At 41.5% G+C, this 26,165-nt stretch overlaps 1 protein-coding gene and 1 long non-coding RNA gene across 13 annotated transcripts in view; one reads left to right on the forward strand and one right to left on the reverse strand.

Annotated features, from left to right (window-relative positions):
• Positions 1 to 26,165, reverse strand: part of SYNE1 (spectrin repeat containing nuclear envelope protein 1) — a 707,535-nt gene that overhangs the window by 269,587 nt on the left and 411,783 nt on the right. For 11 of the 12 annotated variants that reach the window (XM_068232018.1, XM_068232025.1, XM_068232014.1 and 8 more), the window contains 15 exons: positions 24,959 to 25,141; positions 24,498 to 24,641; positions 23,744 to 23,899; positions 21,436 to 21,600; positions 21,087 to 21,259; positions 20,844 to 20,997; positions 19,137 to 19,280; positions 18,363 to 18,527; positions 12,976 to 13,293; positions 7,876 to 8,031; positions 7,545 to 7,715; positions 5,915 to 6,241; positions 4,413 to 4,565; positions 3,376 to 3,543; positions 2,821 to 2,997 (listed from right to left, as the gene is read on the reverse strand). In XM_068232018.1, the coding sequence (XP_068088119.1) occupies positions 2,821 to 2,997; positions 3,376 to 3,543; positions 4,413 to 4,565; positions 5,915 to 6,241; positions 7,545 to 7,715; positions 7,876 to 8,031; positions 12,976 to 13,293; positions 18,363 to 18,527; positions 19,137 to 19,280; positions 20,844 to 20,997; positions 21,087 to 21,259; positions 21,436 to 21,600; positions 23,744 to 23,899; positions 24,498 to 24,641; positions 24,959 to 25,141 (2,754 nt within the window). The remainder of the gene's footprint in view (positions 1 to 2,820; positions 2,998 to 3,375; positions 3,544 to 4,412; positions 4,566 to 5,914; positions 6,242 to 7,544; positions 7,716 to 7,875; positions 8,032 to 12,975; positions 13,294 to 18,362; positions 18,528 to 19,136; positions 19,281 to 20,843; positions 20,998 to 21,086; positions 21,260 to 21,435; positions 21,601 to 23,743; positions 23,900 to 24,497; positions 24,642 to 24,958; positions 25,142 to 26,165) is intronic. The other variant, XM_068232015.1, reaches the window with a different exon arrangement.
• On the forward strand, positions 90 to 21,026 carry LOC137504068 (uncharacterized). The gene is made up of 4 exons (XR_011019409.1): positions 90 to 227; positions 3,865 to 3,953; positions 7,701 to 7,778; positions 20,900 to 21,026. It is a non-coding gene; the product is annotated as an uncharacterized lncRNA (long non-coding RNA).

Raw genomic sequence — 26,165 nt, forward strand, 5'->3', positions numbered from 1 at the left:
AGGGGATTCTCAGGGATATATTTATTTTCAAAAGCACTTACTAAATGGCAGTTACTCTGTCCAACTGCCAAAAAACTGTGTAGGGAGCAGGAAAGCTGGTCAGCATCATTGTTTAAATCCTTTTTCAGGAAGATCTTTATAAAGAATAAAAGCCTTGCTGAGAATCCCCTATGAAGAGATGGACTAGTCCAAAACCCGTCACTTCTGTCAGATTTCTACTGCCTACTGTAAGTGACAGCATTATAAGAGAAAAGTAATGTATGGCTCATTTTACTCTGGAAAAAATGTACTTCTTATTTGTATATGTTTGCACATATTTTAAATTTTACAGTTTTTCCCCTTAGTGCCCCTTTAAAGTCTGCACTGGAAATAATTCACAGAGGCACACAGATGTGTTAGACAGATATTCACGGAGGTAATTAATACTTCTGAAAGCAATTTACATTGTAAGACTCCTTTCAAAATTCTAAAACTACACTAGAAAACTGTAAGCTCATCTTAATTTAAGGAAATAAAGCAGCCCATTTTATAGCAGAATTTTACCTAATCCTTCTGCATTATATGAACCACGATGTGTATATAAAAGTAGGTCAATGATCAGTATTTTGCTTAAAGTGAATCTGAAGTGAAAATAAATGTATGAGATAAGCAATTGTATGTGTAGGAAGGATAATACATAGAACATTAGTAGCAAAGAAAAGAGTCTCAGTTTATTTTCTGTTATTTAGCTTTATTTATATCACTGCATCAGACTGTCACAGTTGCAGTTTACAATCTACACTCTGTATTTTAAGCTGTAAAACAAAGCAGAAGTAATGACCCTTTGAACTTTCCTGAAGTAAAACTTTATCTCAAGCTTTCTCTCACTGCTTCTTGGCTGTTTAAGCTCTTCAGAAATTGGGACTGACTTTGACCAAGATGGTCCACTAACTCAGCGAAGCTCTGTTGCATAAATAACAACACAAGTTTCTTTTTAACTCTTTCTATGCTGGAAAACAGGAAGGGACGTCACATAATTTCTTAGTAGTGCTAGTATCATATGTGAATATGTTTATGTCACATGTCGCTTCAGATTCACTATAAGAACTCACCAATTTCCCTCAGTCCTTTGCAGTATTTATTTGCTTTCCAGGGCTTCAGGGAGTGACAGCTGAGACTGTTCTGCTATCTTATTGATTAACAGGTATGGAGAAAGTTGTTAAGCTGGTGCAAACTCTGCTCATGTAGTATGTGCAGTCTACTTCATATGGTACGGGCTGAAAGGGGACATTTAAGATTGGTTTTGGTGGCCATTACTTTTTTGGTCACACAACAACAACCAGAACTAACAGCAAGTCATTGCAGTACTGTCAGAAATATTTCAGCTTTACACAAAAACTGGGACAAGTATCTCTTATACAAATACAGTATATGACTACTACACACGTACATTAAAGGGAACCAGAGACGCGGACCCTAAAAAGAAAAACATATTTTATACATACCTGGGGCTTCTTCCAGCCCCATAAGCCTGCATCGCTCCTCCGCCGCCGTCCTCCGCTTCCTGGATCGCCGGTACCGGGTCCCGTCACTTCCGGCGGACGTGACCAAATGTCCGCATGAGCAGGGGCTCCCTCCATATCCTTACGCGTGCGGCTGCGCAGTATGCAGCTGCACGCGTACGGGTATGCCGGGAGCCCCTGTGATGCAGAGAATTGTCCGCGTGCTGCCGCCGACTGGCCGAAACTACGGGACCCGATACCGCCGGATACAGGAAGCGGAGGAGGGCGGCGTGGGAGCGATCCGTGCGTATGGGGCTGGAGGAAGCCCCAGGTATGTATAAAATCTTCTTTCTGGGGCCTCTGGTTCCCTTTAAGGGCCTAAGCACACCAAACACTTTTGTCTGCTTTTTCAATCATTTACATTAATGTATTTCTGAAAAGCAGATTGAAGCATGTTAGTGTGTTCAAGCCCTTAGGCTTTTCCATGGAGTTACCCTTTAATATCTAACGTATAATTAATAATAACACTATTATAAAGATGCTGTCATTAAAGGTGCTACAAACTAAAACCACTTTTTCTATGGCGTTTTGTCACCATTAAAGTCATGGCAATGTCCATGTGGTTTTTTAATTCACCACTTAGGTCTAATGCCCACCTTATAAATGTGGTGATCAGTACAAGAGTGCTGATAAATGATGGAAAATATTAATTGTTTTAAAAGTGGTTATCCAAATGAAAATATGCAGTCTTGTCCCCTGGTGGCTACATTTATAAATGTAGCAATCTTAAAAATGCCTTTTTTGCACTTCTTGCAGGCCACCTGTTTGTCCCCTTATAAATGGACCCCATAGACAATAGGCGGAGGAAATCCATAAATACTCTGAATTTCAAAGAGTGATCATTCACTCCACAGCCAACAAACACATTTAGGGATTATATTTTTCTACCAGTTTCATTTTAAAAAGGAATCAACTACAAGTTTGCAAGTACTATGCTTCAGCCATATGCTGGGCTACTTTCTTTGCCTGCATTTAGTTTGACATTGATCTGATCCACCTACTCCTGTGTAAAGCCAGGTAAACATATCCAGTTTTGATTGGCCAATTTTAACATTTCCATGAAGTATGAAAGCTTACCTACACAGTCTGTTCATAGTATTCAAACTCTGTAGGCTCTCATACTACATGGAGGTAGTCAAATTGACCAGTTATTGCACCCTTACAGATAAAGATGGAAGCTGGAACTGAGAGGTGAGAATAGACTGAAAATGTGAAGTCATGAAGGTAGCATAGTAAAAAAGACCAAATCATCTTCTAGTTAGTAAGCAACAATACTTACTCGCTGAACGGTGCTACAAATAGCAGAGTAACTGTCCCTTGTTCCTTGCAAATGTGCCTGGATATTCTGCTTAAACTTCCCCTGCAAGTGCTCAGGGCAATGACGAACTAAGGTTTCTCCTTTCACTTTAAGGCTGTTCAAACGATCTTCAAAACCTGCAATATCCTCCATCATTGCCTGTAGGGATAGGTAATAGGACAGTTTATCTCCCTGGTAAGAATTTGCAATGGTAAGAATCATCAAGCTCTGTAATGTGCATAGTATTCCAGTGATTTGAAATAAAGCTACAGAAAGAAAGCATATGTGATGCAAAAAATACATGCCAAGCTTCTGTTGAGAATGGCCAGACAGGTATAATGATGTAGAGATTCCCCCCCAAGTGCTATTGGTGTGAACTGCAGCACGGACTGCAGAAATGGTCCCATTATCCTGCTACATGAAAGCATTTTAAAAGTCGTAAAACCATTGTCTCTGTGGATTAAGAGTAACAACATTATATGACAACAAAATCAAGGCAATATAACAGCATTTAATATGAAAAGTTCACCAGTATACCTTGTGGTTTGCCAGTTGCTGAGTTATTGTCTCTAAACTGTTATTCTCCATTAGATCTGGAGTCACAAGCCTACTAGACATTTGGAGCAGCCATTTTTCCACTTCTTGCAGCTCAGAATTGTAGACCTCGTGCTCCTTCACTTTCTCCTCCAAATCAGCTACACTTGTCTATTTATAGGGAAAAGTGAAACACATGCATTATGGGTAACAGTAACAAAAAACAAAGATTATATAAACCATAAAAACTGTTGTTAAATAGAAAAATCTGCTTTCAAACAATTATTAGGACTGCTTATCCTTTTACTGGTCTGTCAGCAGTAGCGTAGCAATAGGGGATGTAGAGGTTGCAACAGCAACAGGGGCCGTGGACCAGGGGGTCCATTAGGGGTATTAGCTCTTCAATTGTGCTATATGACCTTCTATATTTGCCTTGAATAGAGGTAATCATTAACAAACTGTTGTTCTCCTCTGCTTACACCTCCTATTCAGTGGATGTCCTTGGCAGTTCCCTGTGTGTGTGACACGAGGATGCAGCAGAGCAGCTGGAGGAGTAAAGCAGACCAGCGCTCTGAGCTTTTGTAAGTAGTGTCTGCTGTGTGCTGCTCTGCATAATTAGAGAGGCATGCCCACATGGCTCCCCCCTTGCCCTGTCGGTTGCTTAAGATTAACGGTTGGAAGAGTCCCAGATAACCGGCACTCAACCGTATTGCTAAAAGAAGCAAACAGGATAGATAGGCAAGGTTTCACTCACTGCAGTCTTCTTAACTCATATATACGGTAAGGTTTATACTTTGACATATTATGTTTAACCTTTAATTGAAAAAAAAAAAAATAATAATAAATCTAAACACAGTCTCCAAAGAAAAAAAGGATATGAGAAGGAAAGAAGTGAAATAAAATATTGTTGAAAACCTAAATTGTACAATAGAGTTTATTTTGGCATTTTGATATATTCCTCTATTTAAAATGTCAGCTAATGCATACATGAATTAATTTAGTTTTTTTTAAAAATGGATTCACAGAAAAAGTTCTCTCACCTTGGCCATAGTGCACAGTCCCTGGTAGTCTTTGTGCAGCTTCTGTGTTTTGTCCCCTACAGAGGCATCATGGGTGACATTAAGCAAAGCTTCTCCTTTTTCAATCACCAACTTAATGGATGGTTCACGGGAGAGTACAGTCTGCTGTATGGACTACTCACACATACAAAACAATTAGGGTCATGTTAATGGAGGTATACACAATTTACATACAAATGTATCTATATCTGATATACAACAAACAAATAGCTACACTGCAAATCAGAAGTAATTTTTATTTTCTGGTCTTAAAAGTTATGGAAAATGAAGTACAGAGTGTTGGTAGCATTATTTAATGAATATGTTGATATAACTAAAATTATATCTGTGTAAAGTATGGATGGAGATTGTGAAAAAAAGAACAGAAAGAACTCCTGTATAATATAGTTCTGCCCTGAGCAACATAGCAGCTGTGACAAGGTCAGCTAAAGTTACATTTTACAGTATACTCCAGAGGCACTGAAATGACTTCACATTTTAATTCATCATTGAGCAGTCAGCCCCCTGTGATAATATGTGTCGTTTGTCCATGTGAGTTGCTTTGGACATGGTGTATCCACATCAGAAGATGCACTGGTGACCACTGGCATAGATCTCGGGAAGTAGTGCAAGGCATTCTAAACCATTAATGGACCAATATATAAGCATGCATGTTTATTCAAACAATGGTGCATGAAGGCAGAAGATCAGCAGCTATCCCAAAGTGCTTTTTCTTTAGAGAGAGCAATACCAACCATCTGGCAAAGTCCAACTATGCCAGTTTCTCTAAGGACTTTGCTCGGGGATGACAGATGTCAAGAGTCCAAAAGCATCAGATCATTACCTCATCTGACCACGAATGTTTATATCAGGTTGCAATCACCTGATGTGTCTACATATTTTAAAGCTCCTGTTTACCACAAAGGCCATCTATACCACCTGTGGACCTGCGCATTAAAATAAACATTCAGTTTAGCATGTATGAGTCTCGATATGTATGGTGAGCGTCTTAATATGGGTTGCTTATGGTAAGTGACCACTTGCTGCACTGTATACATAGCCATTAAATACTTCACAGTGGATACCTGCAAGAATAACAATCCTTTTGCATCTAGTATTGGTTCCAAATCATTCAGATTTGGAGCTCACTGATGGGCTTTGGCAAAATATAAGGAAATCACATTATTTAGCAAATGATCAAACCTTCAGATAGTCATTCACTTAACTTGCACATCCGTTATTAAGCAGAAGACAAGCGATTTCACCTTTACTACCTAAGGGGCAATAATGGAAATTTCTGCGCTTTCTGTTGTCATCTGTGCCTGAAAAGCACAGGTTAAGCAAATACTGGACCAAGTTTCAACCTTTCTAATCACGAGTTATACTGCATGGGCCACTGATCGATTGTTTGCACTCCATACCCAAGGAGATCACTGATCAAAGAGTAACTGATTCATGAACAACTGTATGAAGATGTACATTACCTTATACTTAGCTAGCAAAGCTTTTTTCTCGTACAGTTCCGTTTTGGGCTCCACGTCAGCTTGCAAGATTGACAGATATTCCGCCAGCCACTGAGCATGCACCTTGTATTTGTCTGAGAACTCCTTGGCCAAATGAAGCCCCTTCTCGAAAACTGTGTGTTCCTTCCTGATGGAACCTTTTAGGTGTTCCAGCTTCTCCACATGGCTGCGCAGGTCCTTCTCTAGCTGCTCTGCTTCAGCTCCCGCTAAGTAGTTTAGGACTCTTTCCCCTTTCTCACGGGCTGATTTCAACAGTCTATGGCCCACATCCAAATCACTTAAGAGAAGCTGAAGGAAAACATGGAAAACAGTCAGCGGCATACTGGAAATAAAATACTTTCAAAAGTCTTTTTGCACAAATACACACATTTTCTACTAAAACACGACCACATTCCTTCATAAATAGGAGTGGCACACATACTGTATTACTCAATAAAGTATGCTCCTAATGCTTGCTGAATGCAGTAAAAAAAATATATTCTAATTAAATCACCAAAATATAAAGCACAAATGTAAAGGTGCTGCTCACCTTCAACATCTCCCTTACAGAGAGCAAGGAACTCCCCTTCTCAGAGTTGGGACAGGGTCCTCCAGCACCCAAAGCTGAGACACCAAAGTGCGCCCCTTCATCCCTTCCACTCCAGTCATCACACACTGATTGCTATTAGACTAAGAGGCGCCCCCAGGGTCCCCAACACCTTAATCTCTAGTTATCTGGCTTGGAGTCATTGTCATGTATCCCCTTTTCTTATCTATCTCTGTTTGAAATACAATAGGGGAATGATCGCTGAGTGAGTTATGGGCCCCCTCCTCCACTGCACCCTGAGAAAGCGTCTCTCGCCTCTGCTTCGGCCCGGCCCATTCCACTAGAATTTGAAGAGCTTGGCAGACTAAAGAAAGGTCACAAAATTAGTTGGTGTAGAAACCACACATAAGCAATTATAATAACCTTCAGTCTCCAGTCAAAAATAGCTTTAGCAGCAAAGTCTTATGAACCTACTTACAAAAGCACAAATGCCTACTCACAATAATAATGTGTAAATAGCAGTCCAAGCAACACAATTTCCACGCTGTTAATACGCAATAAACAATAGATGAAAGGGCTTTAAGCTACAACAATAATTGTTGGAGGGAGTCCATTAGAATTAAGTAATGATGCAGTCATTATTGAGGATCCAAATCCCAGGGGAAGCTATGTTGTGTTAAGGTGTACTTAAAATTGGAGGAGTCAGTGTGGCCAGCACAGTTTTGCTTTAAGTTTGGATTTCTGAGAATGCATGTTTAGGTTTATGGAAAGGGGATGGTAAAGCAGGGTACATACACTGTCTAAATAAAATAATGAAATGTAAGAAATAATGTACACTGTACATTCCGTTTATAAATAAATCTGTTATATCCCTACAAGTCACAGGTCATCGGCACTTAGATTCCTTTTAAATTGAAATAACATAAAAGTGAGTTATTCACCAGCTTTGTTTCTGATTCATGAGCTGGGAAGGGTTATTTAGCAAAGATAAAAGTGTTTATATATATACAAGTGAATTCTTCTGAGTGCTAATGGAACAATAATGAAAGCATATTGAATACTTACCTCTAGTTTCTTCATCTTTCTTTCCAGGGCTGTTTTATCCACAATTCCCATTTCTGACGTAACATTTTTAAAGTTGTTTTGTGTTTCTCCAAACCAGTCAGCATATGATTTCATGGCTGCCTCTGACTCCTCTATGTTCCTTATTTCTTCTTCAAGGAGATGGATTTGTTCCTAAAATAAGAAAACCACACAATTACTGGATGAAACACGTGATCCGCAGCAAGATTTAATAAGGTATTTAAATGAAAAAAACGAAATATCAATAAATTATGTAACTATATAAGTCTCCAAAATTCACAACTTGCTTCAAATGAAGATATAAGCTACTTACCAGGATGTGTAATCTGACAGCCTGGTAACGAGAGGTGAGCAGTGTGGCCACACTCCCCATTCTGCTGCTACTTCGGCCTTCCTCCAGTATCTGCTGCGCCAATGTTCCAACTTCTTCAACCTCCTCCTTGTAGACTAACACCTCTTCATGCCATTTCTAGAGAAAGAATATAGTCATGGGAAACATAACTACTTGTACACATAATAGATATAATATCACTTTATATGATAAAATAAATTGTGACAAGTTTTCAATTCATTGCATCCTTGGAAGCACCAATACATCTGGAAATATCACTAAATATTTGTAATAGTTTTTGCTTGTACAAACGTACACAGCTTTAGGTTGAAAAATAATCCTGCTTGTCTAAAATAACAAAATAATAAAAAGGAAAAAACCTATCAGTGTTTCAGACTAAATTCTGAGCATGTAAATTTGCTTCAAAATATATAAAAAAAAGAATACTTGCTAGCTACTAATCTGTTGCCTGAGTTTAACCACTTGAGGACCGCAGTTTTAAACCCCCCTAAAGACCAGGTTATTTCTCACTAAATTGGCCACTGCAGCTTTAAGGCCTCGCTGCAGGGCCGTCCAACTCAGCACACAAGTTATTCCCCTCCCCCCCCCCCCACTTTCTCCCCACCAACAGAGCTTTCTGTTGGTGGGGTCTGATTTTTTTTAATCTTTACACAGCCTGATCAGCTGTCATAGGCTTCAGCCTATGACAGCCAATCACATCCTGCACAACAGAGGGGACAGCCGGGTCACACGGCTGTCCCCAGTACAGCGCTGTCTTACATCGCATCGCTATACAGCAATAAAAGATTGCTTTCCTGGTTTCTAAAAGCTATAGGAACTACCATGTTACCTCTGCCCTTCTAGCTTCCCATTATTTATCCACAGGGAAGGTGTGAAGATAGCGTCTGCGACTTCTGTAAACTATTTGAAGCACACTCGGCAAAGAAGTGCTCACTAAGGCCTCGTTTCCATTAGGGCTGAGCGGAACAGCTGAATTCCGATTTCGTCGAAATTTCGTGTACCGCATGCGAAAACCGAGTTTGGTGTTCCGAATTTTCGCGTTCCGAGTGCATTTCTATTGAATTAAATAGTGTTAACTTCTGCGGTTAATTGTAAAGCCCCCGTACATGCTATCATTACCAAATTTGGCATGTATGTTAAGCAGATGAGTAGGAACATGGTAAAAAAAAAATTTGTGAAAAGAGCTTATAGTTTTTGAGCAAATCGATTTCAAAGTTTCATAAAAAAATGTTTTTTAAACTGTGTAAAATGACACTGCTGCAGAGCAGGTTACTGCATTCCGAGTTCTGTATACATATTGTATACATTTCATGAAAACAGACAGCGTGGGGTCCCCCCTCCCAAGCCTCCTTAACCCCTTGTCCCCCATGCAGGCTGGGATAGCCAGAATGCGGAGCCCCGGCCACGTGGGGCTTCGCACCCTGAGCTATACCAGCCCGCATGGTCCATGGTATAGGGGGGGGCTCTGGAGGAGAGGGGCGGCCAACCTCCCCCTCTCCCCCAGAGCCCTTATCCAATCCATGGACAAGGGGCTCTTCCCCACCTCCGGTGCCCCAGGAGGAGGTGGGGGCCGCCGACGTCCTGGGGGGTTCATGGTGCCATCCGGGGTTCCCCTTTAACAAGCGGACCCCGGAAGCTGCCCCCTCCCCAGGAGAAATGAGTATAGGGGTACACGGTACCCCTTACCCATTTCAGCAGAGTTAAAAAAAGAAATAAAAACACGACAACGAAAAAAGTCCTTTATTGTTCTAAATTAACCAGGGATACTTACCTTGCAATAATCTCACGCCAGTAACCTCAGGAGTGGTCCCACGCCAGTATCCTCTTAGGACATCTCACCACCCTCCCACACTGACTAACTCCCACCACTGAATGGTCACAGTCAGCCTCTGCATCTGTATAGCAGAGGCTGAGAACACGAAAATTTTGCCTTTAAAACAAGAAATTTCGGCAAACAGTGATGCAATCAAAATGGCCACTGGGAAATCCCCGATCGCTGGAGGCCACACCAGAGTGGCGAAACCAGTGATTTTTCACATAGATGGTGGGTCCAGGTGACCAGAGCAGGAGGTGCCCTAATCCCCTGGACCCACCCATTCATGTGAAATAACGCGTACTCTGACACTCTGAGGTGGCCTCCAGGGAACGGGGATTCCCCAGCAGCCATTTTGTTTATGACACTGTTTGCCGAAAATTCTTATTTTAGCAAACAATTTTCGTGTTTCTAGTTTATGCAATACAGATTGCAGAGGCTGTCTACAGCCATTCATCCCCAGGAGTTCTGCAGGATCGGCAGGTGCGCGGGATCTCCTAAGAGGATAGAGGGGGGCACAGCGCAGGAAGGTGGGAAAGTGGGCACAGAGTGGCGGGGAGGAGTGGAAGCCTTCCCCCCTCTCTCACCTAGGGTCAACCTTCCGTGCTCCCCCTCCAAAATTGCAGCCAGCAGCGGCAGCGAGCGGGAATCACTTACCGAGAGAAGAGCTCTGTGTGCCGCTGCTGGTCTGGTCTCCTGCATTGCATTGTCCAATTATGCTCTCACAGGAAGTACTGCGAGAGCGTGATTGGACAGTGTCAGTGCAGAATACCAGACCAGCGGCACGCAGAGCTATCGCTCGCAGTAAGCCGTTCCGCTGGCTGGCTGAAATTCTGGAGGTGGGGGGGAGTGCGCAAGGGGGGGCCCTAGGTGAGGGAGGGGAGGCTTCCCCCCCTCCCCGCCGCTCTGTGCCCACTTTCCCACCTTCCTGCGCTGTGCCCCCCTCTATTCTCTTAGGAGGTCCCGCGCACCTGCCGATCCTGCAGAACTCCTGGGGATGAATGGCTGTAGACAGCCTCTGCAATCTGTATTGCATAAACTAGAAACACGAAAATTGTTTGCTAAAACAAGAATTTTCGGCAAACAGTGTCATAAACAAAATGGCTGCTGGGGAATCCCCGTTCCCCGGAGGCCACCTCAGAGTGTCAGAATACGCGTTATTTCACATGAATGGGTGGGTCCAGGGGATTAGGGCACCTCCTGCTCTGGTCACCTGGACCCACCATCTATGTGAAAAATCTCTGGTTTCGCCACTCTGGTGTGGCCTACAGCGATCGGGGATTTCTCAGTGGCCATTTTGATTGCATCACTGTTTGCCGAAATTTCTTGTTTTAAAGGCAAAATTTTCGTGTTCTCAGCCTCTGCTATACAGATGCAGAGGCTGACTGTGACTATTCAGTGGTGGGAGTTAGTCAGTGTGGGAGGGTGGTGAGATGTCCTAAGAGGATACTGGCGTGGGACCACTCCTGAGGTTACTGGCGTGAGATTATCCCAAGGTAAGTATCCCTGGTTAATTTAGAACAATAAAGGACTTTTTTCGTTATCGTGTTTTTATTTCTTTTTTTAACTCTGCCGAAATGGGTAAGGGGTACCGTGTACCCCTATACTCATTTCTCCTGGGGAGGGGGCGGCTTCCGGGGTCCGCTTGTTAAAGGGGAACCCCGGATGGCACCATGAACCCCCCAGGACGTCGGCGGCCCCCACCTCCTCCTGGGGCACCGGAGGTGGGGAAGAGCCCCTTGTCCATGGATTGGACAAGGGCTCTGGGGGAGAGGGGGAGGTTGGCCGCCCCTCTCCTCCAGAGCCCCCCCCCATACCATGGACCATGCGGGCTGGTATTGCTCAGGGTGCAAAGCCCCACGTGGCCGGGGCTCCGCATTCTGGCTATCCCAGCCTGCATGGGGGACAAGGGGTTAAGGAGGCTTGGGAGGGGGGACCCCACGCTGTCTGTTTTCATGAAATGTATACAATATGTATACAGAACTCGGAATGCAGTAACCTGCTCTGCAGCAGTGTCATTTTACACAGTTTAAAAAAACATTTTTCCTATGAAACTTTAAAATCGTTTATTTCAAAAACTATAAGCTCTTTTCACAAATTTTTTTTTTACCATGTTCCTACTCATCTGCTTAATATACATGCCAAATTTGGTGATGATAGCATGTAAGGGGGCTTCACAATTCACCACGGAATTTAGCACAATTGACTTCAATGTAAACACGAAATCGGTACTCGGAATTGCAGAATTTTCGAGTTTCGAGTGCTTACTCGGAACTGCCAAATTCCGATGGCAAACTCGAAATTCGGAATCCGAGAGCTCAGCCCTGGTTTCTATCTGTGTGCTTCTGTCCACTTTTCAGCAACGTATCAATCTATAACATTGATGTGCTGATAAAAGCGGACAGAAGTGCAAAGTGGAAGTGCAAGTGGAAACGAGGCCTAACACGGATTTAGACAGATTTCTGAACCATTTTTGAGAGTAATGGGTCTTTTTTGTATGTAGAAAATGTTTCAGATCTATGAGTTCAGCTCATACAAAATGGGAGCAAAACCAAAAGCGTAGCGTTTATATTTTTGCTCAGTGTAATTGATTCAAAGAATTTTCCATTATATGTTTACTTATGTAATAATCATGGTTGGAGTTATGAGTACAGTACAATATTTTTTATTAATATATGTTCCAATTCACATGTATACCGAGTATACACTAAAAGAAAAAAAAATGCCATAGTATGTCTATGTGTACTGTTTTGTTCAGTTCTGTTCAGTATACAGATATGCTTTAAATCATACATGTCAAACTCCGGCCCGTGGGCCAAATCTGGCCCTCAGAGCAATTAAATTTGGCCCTCAATTGGTTTCCCCACTTAGCATTATGTTTGGCTCACTCTAGACCACCTAGGAAGCTATATTGAAGGTGAAGCCCTAGAACACCAGGGAAGCCATATGGGGGACATAGGGGGGAAGCAGTAAATACTAGGCAACTTTATAGGGGAGGGTGAGGGCCTCTAGACACCAGGGAACTGTACATGGGTTGAAGGTGGCCATTAGACACCTGGGAGCTTTATAAGGGAGAAGGTGACCAGTAGATAGAGGTTGGCCTGCGACTAGGTCCCAATGCACAATTTTGGCCCACATTGCAGTTTGACCCCCCTGCTTTAAATTAAGAAGGATGATTACATGTAAATAAAGTATATATTAAGACAAGTCGTTATTTGGAATTGCCATTGCACTTGCCATGGCTTTACCTTCATCTGCTGAAGCTGTATCTCTTTTGTTGCTTGGTCAGACTGACGTCCTGTTCTGATATTCACTTTCCCTTCTACTGATGTCAGCCATTCATCAGTCTTCTGGAACTTCCTTTCCATTACTTTCAGTTTACTCAGTGCAGCATTTATCTGGCCTCTGGTCTCTGTGAGTCTTTGTTGATAAACTTGCCAGTCTTGTCTTAGTGATTCCAGCTCCCTGTCTTCTGTGTGTGGAATGCCCCATAGTAGGACATCCTCTCGTGTATGAAGCGCAGAGTTTAATAAAGCCTGGCCTTCAGCACAGCGCATTTGGAGCTCCTGAAAAGAACATATCCATCACTTAGTGTAAGGAAGTTATACCATTACACATGGCTCCTATACCTGGAACTCATTACACAAATAGGAAACCTCTAGCTCATACTTACACTTGTGAGGTAGGTTATTCTCTACAAAAATAACACTGTACACTCCGCTATAACTTTGGAACATATTTAGCATTCTAAAAAAAGAGATTCTGTCAGCAGTTTGTGTAGGCATTGTTTAGAGCAAACCTGAAGCAAAAATAAACTTATGAGATAATGAATTGTATGTGTAGTACAGCTAAGACATAGAACATTAGTAGCAAATAAAAGAGTCTCATATTGTTTTCCAGCACAGGAAGAGTTAAAAAAAACCTTTAGTTGTTATCTATGCAAAAGAGCTTCTCTGTGCTATTTGACAAAAATGTGTCCTGTTTTCTAAAGCAGCCAAGAAACAGTGAGAGACAGCTTGAGATAAGGTTTTACTACAGGAAGGTTCTAAGGGTCATTACTTCTGCTTTGTTTTCTAGCTTAAAAAACAGAGTGTGGGTTTAAAACTGCAAATGTGACAGAATTATGCAATGTTATTATTAAAAATGCAATGCAATGTTTGTTATTAAAAAAAAAAAGCTACATAACTGAAAATACAAATGTGAGACGATTTTCTTTATTACTAATTAATTATCCATACTATGCATACAAATTCATGCTATCATCTTTTTTTTGCTCCAGGTTTGCTTTAATTCACCTAAACTTTTTAACAAATCACATTTTTTCAGAATATTTGTTTTATAAAATGATAATTATGAATTCACCACACTTTGGATACAGTTAGTCTGAGGAACTTTACATGCCAGAGCAGATTTAGAGGTGGGAAATAAATAGTCACAGTAGATGTATGAGCAATAGTATTCTCCCAGGGGTGAATCTACACATCATGGGGCCCTCAGATAAACTTTGTTGAGGCCCTCCAATATTCACAACCCCGCCCCAGTCTCTTCTTGGTGAACTCTACAATATGAGTGTCCATCTGCTGGAGTTTTATAACAAGTGTGGCCATCATGATGCCCCTCAAGTATGGGTGCAATAAAACCTGATTTGGAGAATGGACCCCTTTATTTTGGGGAGAGACAAGTAGCTCTGAGCAGAGGCTGCTTCCTCTGTAGTCACCTTTCTGTATTCTCCTAATACTGTATACATATCTCAGTAATACTCTGCAGAATGAGTGTGATCTCAGTAATGCTCTGCAGAATGAGTGTGATCTCAGTAATATTCTGCAGAATGAGTGTGATCTCAGTAATACTCTGCAGGATGAGTGTGATCTCAGTAATGCTCTGCAGGATGAATGTGATCTCAGTAATACTCTGCAGAATGAGTGTGATCTCAGTAATACTCTGCAGAATGCGTGTGATCTCAGTAATACTCTGCAGAATGAGTGTGATCTCAGTAATACTCTGCAGGATGAGTGTGATCTCAGTAATACTCTGCAGGATGAGTGTGATCTCAGTAATACAATGCAGGATGAGTGTGATCTCAGTAATACAATGCAGGATGAGTGTGATCTCAGTAATACTCTGCAGGATGAGTGTGATCTCAGTAATACTCTGCAGAATGAGTGTGATCTCAGTAATACTCTGCAGGATGAGTGTGATCTCAGTAATACTCTGCAGGATGAGTGTGATCTCAGTAATACTCTGCAGAATGAGTGTGATCTCAGTAATACTCTGCAGAATGAGTGTGATCTCAGTAATACTCTGCAGGATGAGTGTGATCTCAGTAATACTCTGCAGGATGAGTGTGATCTCAGTAATACACTGCAGAATGAGTGTGATCTCAGTAATACTCTGCAGGATGAGTGTGATCTCAGTATTACTTTGCAGAATGAGTGTGATCTCAGTAATACTCTGCAGGATGAGTGTGATCTCGGTAATATTCTGCAGAATGAGTGTGATCTCAGTAATACTCTGCAGGATGAGTGTGATATCAGTAATACTTTGCAGAATGAGTGTGATCTCAGTAATACTCTGCAGGATGAGTGTGATCTCAGTAATACTCTGCAGAATGAGTGTGATCTCAGTAATACTCTGCAGGATGAGTGTGATCTCAGTAATACTCTGCAGGATGAGTGTGATCTCAGTGATACAATGCAGGATGAGTGTGATCTCAGTAATACTCTGCAGGATGAGTGTGATCTCAGTAATACTTTGCAGAATGAGTGTGATCTCAGTAATACTCTGCAGGATGAGTGTGATCTCGGTAATATTCTGCAGAATGAGTGTGATCTCAGTAATACTCTGCAGGATGAGTGTGATCTCAGTAATACTCTGCAGGATGAGTGTGATCTCAGTAATACTTTGCAGAATGAGTGTGATCTCAGTAATACTCTGCAGGATGAATGTGATCTCGGTAATATTCTGCAGAATGAGTGTGATCTCAGTAACACTCTGCAGGATGAGTGTGATCTCAGTAATACTTTGCAGAATGAGTGTGATCTCAGTAATACTCTGCAGGATGAGTGTGATCTCAGTAATACTCTGCAGAATGAGTGTGATCTCAGTAATACTCTGCAGGATGAGTGTGATCTCAGTAATACTCTGCAGGATGAGTGTGATCTCAGTAATACAATGCAGGATGAGTGTGATCTCAGTAATACTCTGCAGGATGAGTGTGATCTCAGTAATACTTTGCAGAATGAGTGTGATCTCAGTAATACTCTGCAGGATGAGTGTGATCTCGGTAATATTCTGCAGAATGAGTGTGATCTCAGTAATACTCTGCAGGATGAGTGTGATCTCAGTAATACTCTGCAGGATGAGTGTGATCTCAGTAATACTCTGCAGGATGAGTGTGATCTCAGTAATACTCTGCAGGATGAGTGTGATCTCAGTAATACTTTGCAGAATGAGTGTGATCTCAGTAATACTCTGCAGGATGAGTGTGATCTCGGTAATATTCTGCAGAATGAGTGTGATCTCAGTAATACTCTGCAGGATGAGTGTGATCTCAGTAATACTCTGCAGGATGAGTGTGATCTCAGTAATACTCTGCAGAATGAGTGTGATCTCGGTAATACTCTGCAGGATGAGTGTGATCTCAGTAATACTCTGCAGGATGAGTGTGATCTCAGTAATACACTGCAGAATGAGTGTGATCTCAGTAATACTCTGCAGGATGAGTGTGATCTCAGTAATACTTTGCAGAATGAGTGTGATCTCAGTAATACTCTGCAGGATGAGTGTGATCTCGGTAATATTCTGAAGAATGAGTGTGATCTCAGTAATACTCTGCAGGATGAGTGTGATCTCAGTAATACTTTGCAGAATGAGTGTGATCTCAGTAATACTCTGCAGGATGAGTGTGATCTCAGTAATACTCTGCAGAATGAGTGTGATCTCAGTAATACTCTGCAGGATGAGTGTGATCTCAGTAATACAATGCAGGATGAGTGTGATCTCAGTAATACTCTGCAGGATGAATGTGATCTCAGTAATACACTGCAGGATGAGTGTGATCTCAGTAATACTCTGCAGGATGAGTGTGATCTCAGTAATACAATGCAGGATGAGTGTGATCTCAGTAATACTCTGCAGGATGAGTGTGATCTCAGTAATACTTTGCAGAATGAGTGTGATCTCAGTAATACTCTGCAGGATGAGTGTGATCTCGGTAATATTCTGCAGAATGAGTGTGATCTCAGTAATACTCTGCAGGATGAGTGTGATCTCAGTAATACTCTGCAGAATAAGTGTGATCTCAGTAATACTCTGCAGAATGAGTGTGATCTCAGTAATACTCTGCAGAATGAGTGTGATCTCAGTAATACTCTGCAGGATGAGTGTGATCTCAGTAATACTCTGCAGGACGAGTGTTATCTCAGTAATACAATGCAGGATCAGTGTGATCTCAGTAATACAATGCAGGATGAGTGCGATCTCAGTAATACTCTGCAGGATGAGTGTGATCTCAGTAATACTCTGCAGAATGAGTGTGATCTCAGTAATACTCTGCAGGATGAGTGTGATCTCAGTAATACTCTGCAGGATGAGTGTGATCTCAGTAATACTCTGCAGGATGAGTGTGATCTCAGTAATACTCTGCAGAATGAGTGTGATCTCAGTAATACTCTGCAGGATGAATGTAATCTCAGTAATACTCTGCAGGATGAGTGTGATCTCAGTAATACACTGCAGAATGAGTGTGATCTCAGTAATACTCTGCAGGATGAGTGTGATCTCAGTAATACTTTGCAGAATGAGTGTGATCTCAGTAATACTCTGCAGGATGAGTGTGATCTCAGTAATACTCTGCAGAATGAGTGTGATCTCAGTAATACTCTGCAGGATGAGTGTGATCTCAGTAATACTCTGCAGAATGAGTGTGATCTCAGTAATACTCTGCAGGATGAGTGTGATCTCAGTAATACTCTGCAGGATGAGTGTGATCTCAGTAATACTCTGCAGGATGAGTGTGATCTCAGTAATACTCTGCAGAATGAGTGTGATCTCAGTAATACTCTGCAGGATGAATGTGATCTCAGTAATACTCTGCAGGATGAGTGTGATCTCAGTAATACACTGCAGAATGAGTGTGATCTCAGTAATACTCTGCAGGATGAGTGTGATCTCAGTAATACTTTGCAGAATGAGTGTGATCTCAGTAATACTATGCAGGATGAGTGTGATATCGGTAATATTCTGCAGAATGAGTGTGATCTCAGTAATACTCTGCAGGATGAGTGTGATCTCAGTAATACTCTGCAGAATGAGTGTGATTTCAGTAATACTCTGCAGGATGAGTGTGATCTCAGTAATACTCTGCAGAATGAGTGTGATCTCAGTAATACTCTGCAGGATGAGTGTGATCTCAGTAATACTTTGCAGAATGAGTGTGATCTCAGTAATACTCTGCAGGATGAGTGTGATCTCAGTAATACTCTGCAGAATTAGTGTGATTTCAGTAATACTCTGCAGGATGAGTGTGATCTCAGTAATACTCTGCAGGATGAGTGTGATCTCAGTAATACTTTGCAGAATGGGTGTGTTAATGTACAGAATAATAGTTTTATTTGCACTGAAAATTACAACATACCTGCAGTTGCCGAAGAGTGGTTTCATACATTTCAATATCACCATCCAGTAGCTCAAGGCAGTCCAGCTTTTCAATCTCTTGTTGTAACCAATCTTCAAATGACCGAAGACCCTTCTGATAAAGTTGATGGTCTGAAACTATTTTGTCTGCTTTGAAAATGGCCTCCTGTGAAGTGGTTTAATTGTTATTCAGGTTACTTTATAGTTTCTATACAAACAGGGTAGCCGAGATTGCAACAGCTATTGATACAATGTGGCCTGTGTTATAATAGGTTTATCAGCTCACTGTTTCAGAGTAAACATGTGCACTGTAGTTATGTGCATAGCAATAATAATAATAATAATAATAGTATTCATAATAATAATAATAATGATGATAATACCTAAAACCTAAACCTGAAGTACTCACAATTTACTGCTATGTTATAGATAAAAATATCCACCTACCTAAATATCTTTTGCAGTACTACAGTCAAACCACTCCCATTTCGACTTTGCACTAGATACTAGTCTAAAGGAAAGTCACATTACTGGCTTCATAGACAATGCCTCACTAACTTACACAGAGCTGAAAGACAAAAGTCAGCTATGGTGGTTACAAGCTTCAAAACAAAGGCCACCATGATCATGCGACTGCTACTTTACTGAAGATGTTCCATATAATAAACTAGTGGGGTCTAGATTACAAACACAAGATCACAACAATATGACCAAGCACCATCATCTTCAAGAACTGATACATATTTTCATAATTAGGCCTTAAACTTTCTGTTACCTTAGTCTTTATTTTTAAGGCACTGTAGCGTTCCTGCAGGTCCTGGAGCTCCAGCTGTGTCACATAGTGTTCAGTCATACTAGAACCTTTCTTTTCTATTGTGTCCAACAAAGATGCATGGCTTAAAACTTCTTCATCTAGTAACTGCAAGAAAATAACAGTGGTGATAGAATCTTCCATTTGTGCTGTTGTGGTGCTATGACTAAGATTCTGTCAAAGGAACATTATTGGCCTGGTTATTATCTCCTGATTGACTAAAGCATCTCTCTCGGAAATTTCACAAATGATTCTTAAAACCGGGATTTTATTTTTCCTGTTTTTAAGAATTTTCTTTCCATTTTAATTTTAATGTTGGAGGAAAGGAATAGGTTTTTTTCTTTTATTTTTTTAAAAGAATAATGAGGTTACAATGCTGTTTTCTGTATGCATTCCATATACAATACATGCTTATTAAACAGAATTATGGATCATAGAATCTGTAGCATTGATTATTAACCACTAAACGACCGCGTCACGCCGATGGGCGTGTACAGCGCTGCGATCCATGGCAGCGCTGTACTGGGGACAGCCGTGTGACATGGCTGCCCCCTGAGAGTGTCAGGAGCGATTGGCTGTCATAGGCTGATGTCTATGAGAGCCGATCGCTGGAATTGGCTGATGGGAGGAGAGAGGTAAATAAAATATATTAAAAAAGTAGCAAAATGTATAAAAAAAAAAAAAAAAACAAATAAATATTTACAAAAAAATAAACATCCTAGGAGCGATCACAACCTACCAACAGAAAGCTCTGTTGGTGGGCATCCCTGCAGCGCGGCCTTAAACCTGCAGTGGCCTAAATTGTTAAAATGGCCTGGTCACTAGGGGGTGTAAGCCTGTGGACCTCAAGAGGTTAAATAGTAGATCCTTGATTTGACATCGCAGGTCCACATCGGCTCACCATCAGACATGCATGCACACTTTATTTTATAAAAAGTACAAGTGAATTTCTTGCTGCATTGAAAAAGACTGCTGCTTACCATAGCGTTTATAAATCCCCCATTCCTTAGTATAATGCTAGCAAATGAAAGACCCTTGCTGTTGATCAATTAAATGGTCACCGCATTCATTAATAAGTTGCTGTCTAAGGCCCAGTGCACACCAAAAACCTCTAGCAGATCCGCAAACGGTTTTTGAAGCAGATTTTCAGAGCGATTCTAGGCATGTATAGAGAGGTTTTCTAAACATGCCTAGCATTTTTTTGCAGCGTTTTTGTGTAGCAGGGTTCAAATATTGTTACAGTAAAGCTGAATAGCTTCTGTAACAAAAATGCCTGCAAAACCGCTCTGATCTAGTGGTTTTCAGAGCGGTTTTCCACTTTCCTATACTTTAACATTGAGACAGAAACACCTCAGAAATCTAAAAAAATGTTGTAGCCCCCGAGTTTGCGTTTGTGGAAAAAACAAACCGCTCTAATGTGCACCATCCCATTCACTTTCATTAGCCAAGCGGTTTTCCCCCTGCAAGAGTTTTAAAAAACACTTCAGAACCACTCTGGTGTGCACCAGCCCTAACTGATCACCAGCTAATGGATTTTACTTCATAGCACTGCTTCCAATTTTTGTGTCTGAGAATTTTATATGCATCCCTATTCTTCACTTATAAGACTTTTACAAAAATTTCAAGACCTTGTTAATCATACAAGGGCAAGAAGAATTATGAATTGCATACTTTAGCTTTGCTCTGTGCTGCAATTTTGTCCCTGAGTTCTTTATACTGTCTTTCAGATCCAGTCATTCTGTCCTCTACTCCATCCATCCAACTGGAGAACTGGCGCACATCGTCCTGATAGCCTGTCCATTTAGAAAGCGCTCCTTCAAGTTGGCTGTTAAGGAACAAAATATAATCAATTAAATGCACTTACTTAATATGTGTACAAAGTAAGAGTGCATGTACCACATTAATACTTAGTACCTTTTACACTGTATACAGGAGGACAGTAAGGAAGCCCAGGAGTCCTTAAGATCTTGGAGCTGGTTGTGGATGGCAGATGCTCCTTCTGGAGATGTATTTCTCAGAACTGATTCTCCTCGAGTTAAGATCATCTTCATCTGAATTTCCTTCTCCTGCTTAACCAGGAATAGAGCCTAAATGACAAGAATTGACATCAGTGTGAACTCACCCTAAGAACTGATGTCTGAGCTTGCATTATGTATTTAGGGCAAATAAGGTCTTATCATCTTACTTTTTAAATTAATTATTTGCTAACTCACAGATTATATGATGATGTATGAAATTAAAAACAATCTTGTGGTATGGTTACCTCCAGCTTGGACATCCTGCTGTCAAGGACACTTTTATCAGCCGTTGGATGACAATAGGATTGCAGCATGTGAATAGAATCATTTATCCAATCCTGAAGCTCTGTCATGCCATGAGAAAACTGCTGATGCTCAACAACAATTCGATCCATTTTTGACATTTTCTCCTGCACAGAAAATGAACATATTACTAAAAATGCCAATTATGCAGACCCTGTGACAGAGATTGTACAGGGACTGCATGTAAAGGTAAGCATACTCACTAATTTTTAGACCTGATTCAATCACTTTGATTGAAGGCTCTAGAAACCTACTTCCTATCACGTAACTGATTGATCAACGTTAGGTTGATTTTGAGTAGTTTATTATTTGAAGCTGATGACGTTTCGAAAAATGGTGAACGTTTGCTGTATGAGGAGGGGTCGTGATGCATCGGAGGATTGATCATTACATAGCATTAAACTACATTGAGTAATACAACTAAAGTGGTTTGAGCGATGCTTGATAGATTTCTACTGAAATCTTCTAATCAAGTGTGCAGTGTGCTAGGAAATTGATCCCTGTTTTTATTGGGAATAAAAGTAAGGTTGTGTCACTAGAGGCAAAACCACAAATCATTGGAACCAGCAACAAAACTCTGAAGGTTCTCCCCATGTTTCCTCCTCCCCTCCTACCTGTGGCAAGTGCTCAGGCAACTAGTAACCATTTTCACCATTCCCCTACTCTCCAAAAAGTAACGCCTCTCAATGTCACCCTTCTGCCTTGGCCTCCATGTCACATTGCCTCCCATTCCTGTGCAGGCTCCATATAGGAAATCAATTGTTCCACTAGTGATGTGATTGATGCTTGGCAAGTGTGCAAAGTGGTAGGGCATCAATCTCTATCCAACTGAGGACAGATCAGAAATCCTCTTCTTCCCAAATACTTGTACAGCTTGTACCTGGAACCTGTACAGGTTCCAGTTTACGAAAAGAGGAGAACACCAAGAGCCCAATATAGTGTAGTATGTACTGGTAATGGAAGATTTATAGAATAATTCAAAATGTAGTACTCACAAACCAGGGTTACCATTAGGCAACCACTGACAAGGCAGGTGGGGAGATTGTCCTGGCCCCACTCAGGATTAAGAAGTCGCTCTCTGTAGTAGAAGAAGGAAGTGGGTACAACCCTCCACCTAGGGTGGACTCAATGTAGCAATAAGATAACAGAGGCGCCGAAAGGATAAAAGGAACTAAAATGAGCTTAAAAACCAATTTGGTAATAGAGGAGGCAGTGGTGGACTTACCCCCTCCAAGCAGACCACACGACTGTAGATTTTCAGTCAAAAAACGTTTATTGGGTACTCCAAAATAAAGTGCAACGCGTTTCGTAGGTTAAACCTGCTTCCTCAGGCAATACAGATAGGAGTAAGAAAGCATCTGCTAGTAACATCAAAGCTGAGCGCCTCTGTGTGTCCCAGAAGCGCTCAGCTTTGATGTTACTAGCAGATGCTTTTTACTCCTATCTGTATTGCCTGAGGAAGCAGGTTTAACCTGTGAAACGCGTTGCACTTTATTTTGGAGTACCCAATAAACGTTTTTTGACTGAAAATCTACGGTCGTGTGATCTGCTTGGAGGGGGTAAGTCCACCACTGCCTCCTCTATTACCAAATTGTTTTTTAAGCTCATTTAGTCCCTTTTATCCTTTTGGTGCCTCTGTTATCTTATTGCTAGCTTCCAGTTTTCCTTTTCCTCACATTACTTAGTGGTCTCCATGTCACAATGTCTTGTGATTCCTGCAGGGCCTCCAAAAATTGAAAAGAACAGTTTTAATGTACATTTTTGAGAATCCCCTATGAGGTTTAGATTAGGGGTTAATTGGTCCCAAAACCTGTCGGTAACAGGTTCAGATCTGTCAAATTCAAAGCTGCTACAAGTGACAAAGACAGGAAATAAATAATAATTTATATTGCAGTTTACGACAAATGTATTTTAAATGTCAAATTGTTTTTGTGACAATGGGCCTTTAACTTGCTTATGTTTCTGTTTTATAACCATGAGGATGATGAAGATGATGGAATTTCCACTAACTGTCCATAAACACAATGTCAAAGCACTACCATGATAACATACACTTACCTTCATGATTAAAAGAATGTGACACACACTTTTCAAGAGCCAATTGAACTGAATATGTATGGGGATTATACAGAATATGGCTCAAGCAGTCCAGAAAAATGGTCCATGCTCCATTATGTGACATCAAGCATAGCAACACAGAGTATGCATCAAGAGGAACACATAGGCGGCAAGCACGGAGAGACACATTACCTTGGTTAGATTGTTTAATGCTAGATACTGAGCAGACAGCTGAGACACCCTGTGCACACAGGTTTTGCTGGCAGACTGTCCTTTTCTCAATTGCTGAGCTTTCTCTTTCAGTCTGGTGATCTGTGGCTCATAACAGGCTATTTCTTCCAGGATAGACTGGAGGGCACAAGCACATTTCAGATAGAGGAGAAAAAATGCAACATCAGCCAGACATTAGTAGTAGCAAGGAACAACGTGTTAGATTACAGGCCAGCTCCACCCAAAACTGATCTTTGTTTTAAACTTTGCATAACTGATGGTAACTGGATTACATGTTGGTTTATTATGTCTCTCTACAACAACATCACTGAAATAACAGCATGAGAAGTGACCACACACACCACATGACCATGCCAGAATAAAATGGTGGAGTCATGGCCTCCTGAAAAATACGTAGAAGAACCAATGCAGTGGGATGTCAAGAAAGTGACTGTTGGAGAGGTAAGACAGAAGTATCTCACAAATGGAGTTTTTGAAAAGTAAGATGTGCCACCTGCTGGTGATTCATCCTACTAATGTCCTCTCAGAACTCAAACATCAGTTTTAGGCAGAATAAGACCTTACGTTGGACACATCATATTAGGTATTATGGGATCAGAGCATGACGGAAACAAAGACCATTCTAGTGATGTTACTATGTATTGTGCAAATAAAAGGTTAGGCAGCTATAAGCACACAGATAGAGCACACTAGGTAGAGAAGGATTCGGAGATACCTGCAGCTTCTGCTGTTCCTTCCTTTTAGAGGGAAGGTCATGGAGGCGATTATTACTGTCTTGAACTATTCGCTCAGTGTTGCTGAGCCATTCCTGAACTGGGTTAGCACTTGTTTCAAAGTCTCTCATCTGAACCTTTAAATTCTACAATGAACAAAGAAAGTCATATATGAAGCACACAATAAAACAGCTGAGTTATCAAGACAGGGACACCTAAAACAAGTACAAAAGTGGATTTGCTATCAGCGAAAAACACATTGGTTGCTACAGACATCATTTTCTCCAATCTCTTTAAGCCCGGTCGATAAATCCACCCCACTAAGTTGCGGATTTCCACAACAGTAAAACAAACAAACTGCAACACACTGATTATTTGCTATTCCAAAAACATACATACTCATGTTATGTCACTTTCTCAGCTAAGCATCAACCCTTTATTATGTACTACGGTAAGACTCAACCTCTAGTGCAGATTCCTTTTGATGAAGAGATGTGATGAACAATTTCCAATCCTCTTTTGCTGTTTGGACCTTCTGTTGGATATTTTTTGTTTTCTCCTCAGGCATAATGCTGACCAACAGATCACCTCTAGATGCCACTATCTGTAGTTTCTGCTGACCATTTTCATTTTCAGAAAGGCACTCCTGAAACATTTACAATGGATTAAAATTAGTCAGAAATCTTGCAGACCAATTAACCACTTCAGGACCACAGTGCTAAACCACGTAAAGACCAGCCTATTTTTTGTTAAATTGGCCAGTGCAGCTTTAAGGCCAAGCTAGAGGGCCGCACAACACAGCACGGCGATCGGCTGTCATAGGCTTCAGCCCATGAGAGCCGATCATTCTCTAGTGCCCCAGGGGGACCCCAGTGCAGCACTACTGCAGATCACAGTGCTGTGCAATGTAATTAGACAACGTTTTTTCCGTCTAATAGACTGAAGGCGGAGTTCTGCTCAACCCACCAAGCAGCCTGCGTGCGATCTCCTGCAAAACAGAGCCCCAGGACTTTACGCCGATCGGTGTTAGGCGGTCTTGGGGCTGCCGCTGCGGCCACGCCCATCGGCGTGATGCGGTCAGCTAGTAGTTAAAGAAAAGTGTGGTTTTCAATAATGCTGAAAAGTGCATGAATGCTTTGTCTGTTGTGTGTCCCGAAGTCAGTAGAAATAACACCTGGTCTCCCAGGGTGCACTGGGAGAGGAATTCTGCATTATAAACAACCTAAGCTTAACATCAGTGGGAGGCCAGGGTTACATAATATACAGCAATACAGTGGAATGTGAAAGTGTGGGCAACGTTGTTAATCGTCATTATTTTTCTGTATAAATCATTGGTTGTTACAATAAAAAAAATGTCTGCTAAATATATCATATAGGAGACACTCACAGTGATATTTGAGAAGTTTATTGCATTCATAGAAATTGCGCAATAATTGTTTAAAGTGACTCCGAGCTCATCTAAAAAATAAAAGTTGTACTCACCAGGGGCTTTCTCCAGCCCAGTGCTGGTCGGAAGGTCCCACGCCGGCGTCCTGGCTCCTCTCCTTCTCCCCGCTCCGGAATGGCTGACAGGCCGCAGCCCGGGCGACACTCCCCCGAGTGTCGGGCTGCTTCTTCCGCATATGACGCGGATTACGTCACACGCCGGCCACCTCGCGTCATCACGGCGG

The sequence above is a fragment of the Hyperolius riggenbachi genome, chromosome 4, assembly GCF_040937935.1.
Source record: "Hyperolius riggenbachi isolate aHypRig1 chromosome 4, aHypRig1.pri, whole genome shotgun sequence".
Taxonomy (NCBI): Eukaryota; Metazoa; Chordata; class Amphibia; order Anura; family Hyperoliidae; genus Hyperolius; species Hyperolius riggenbachi.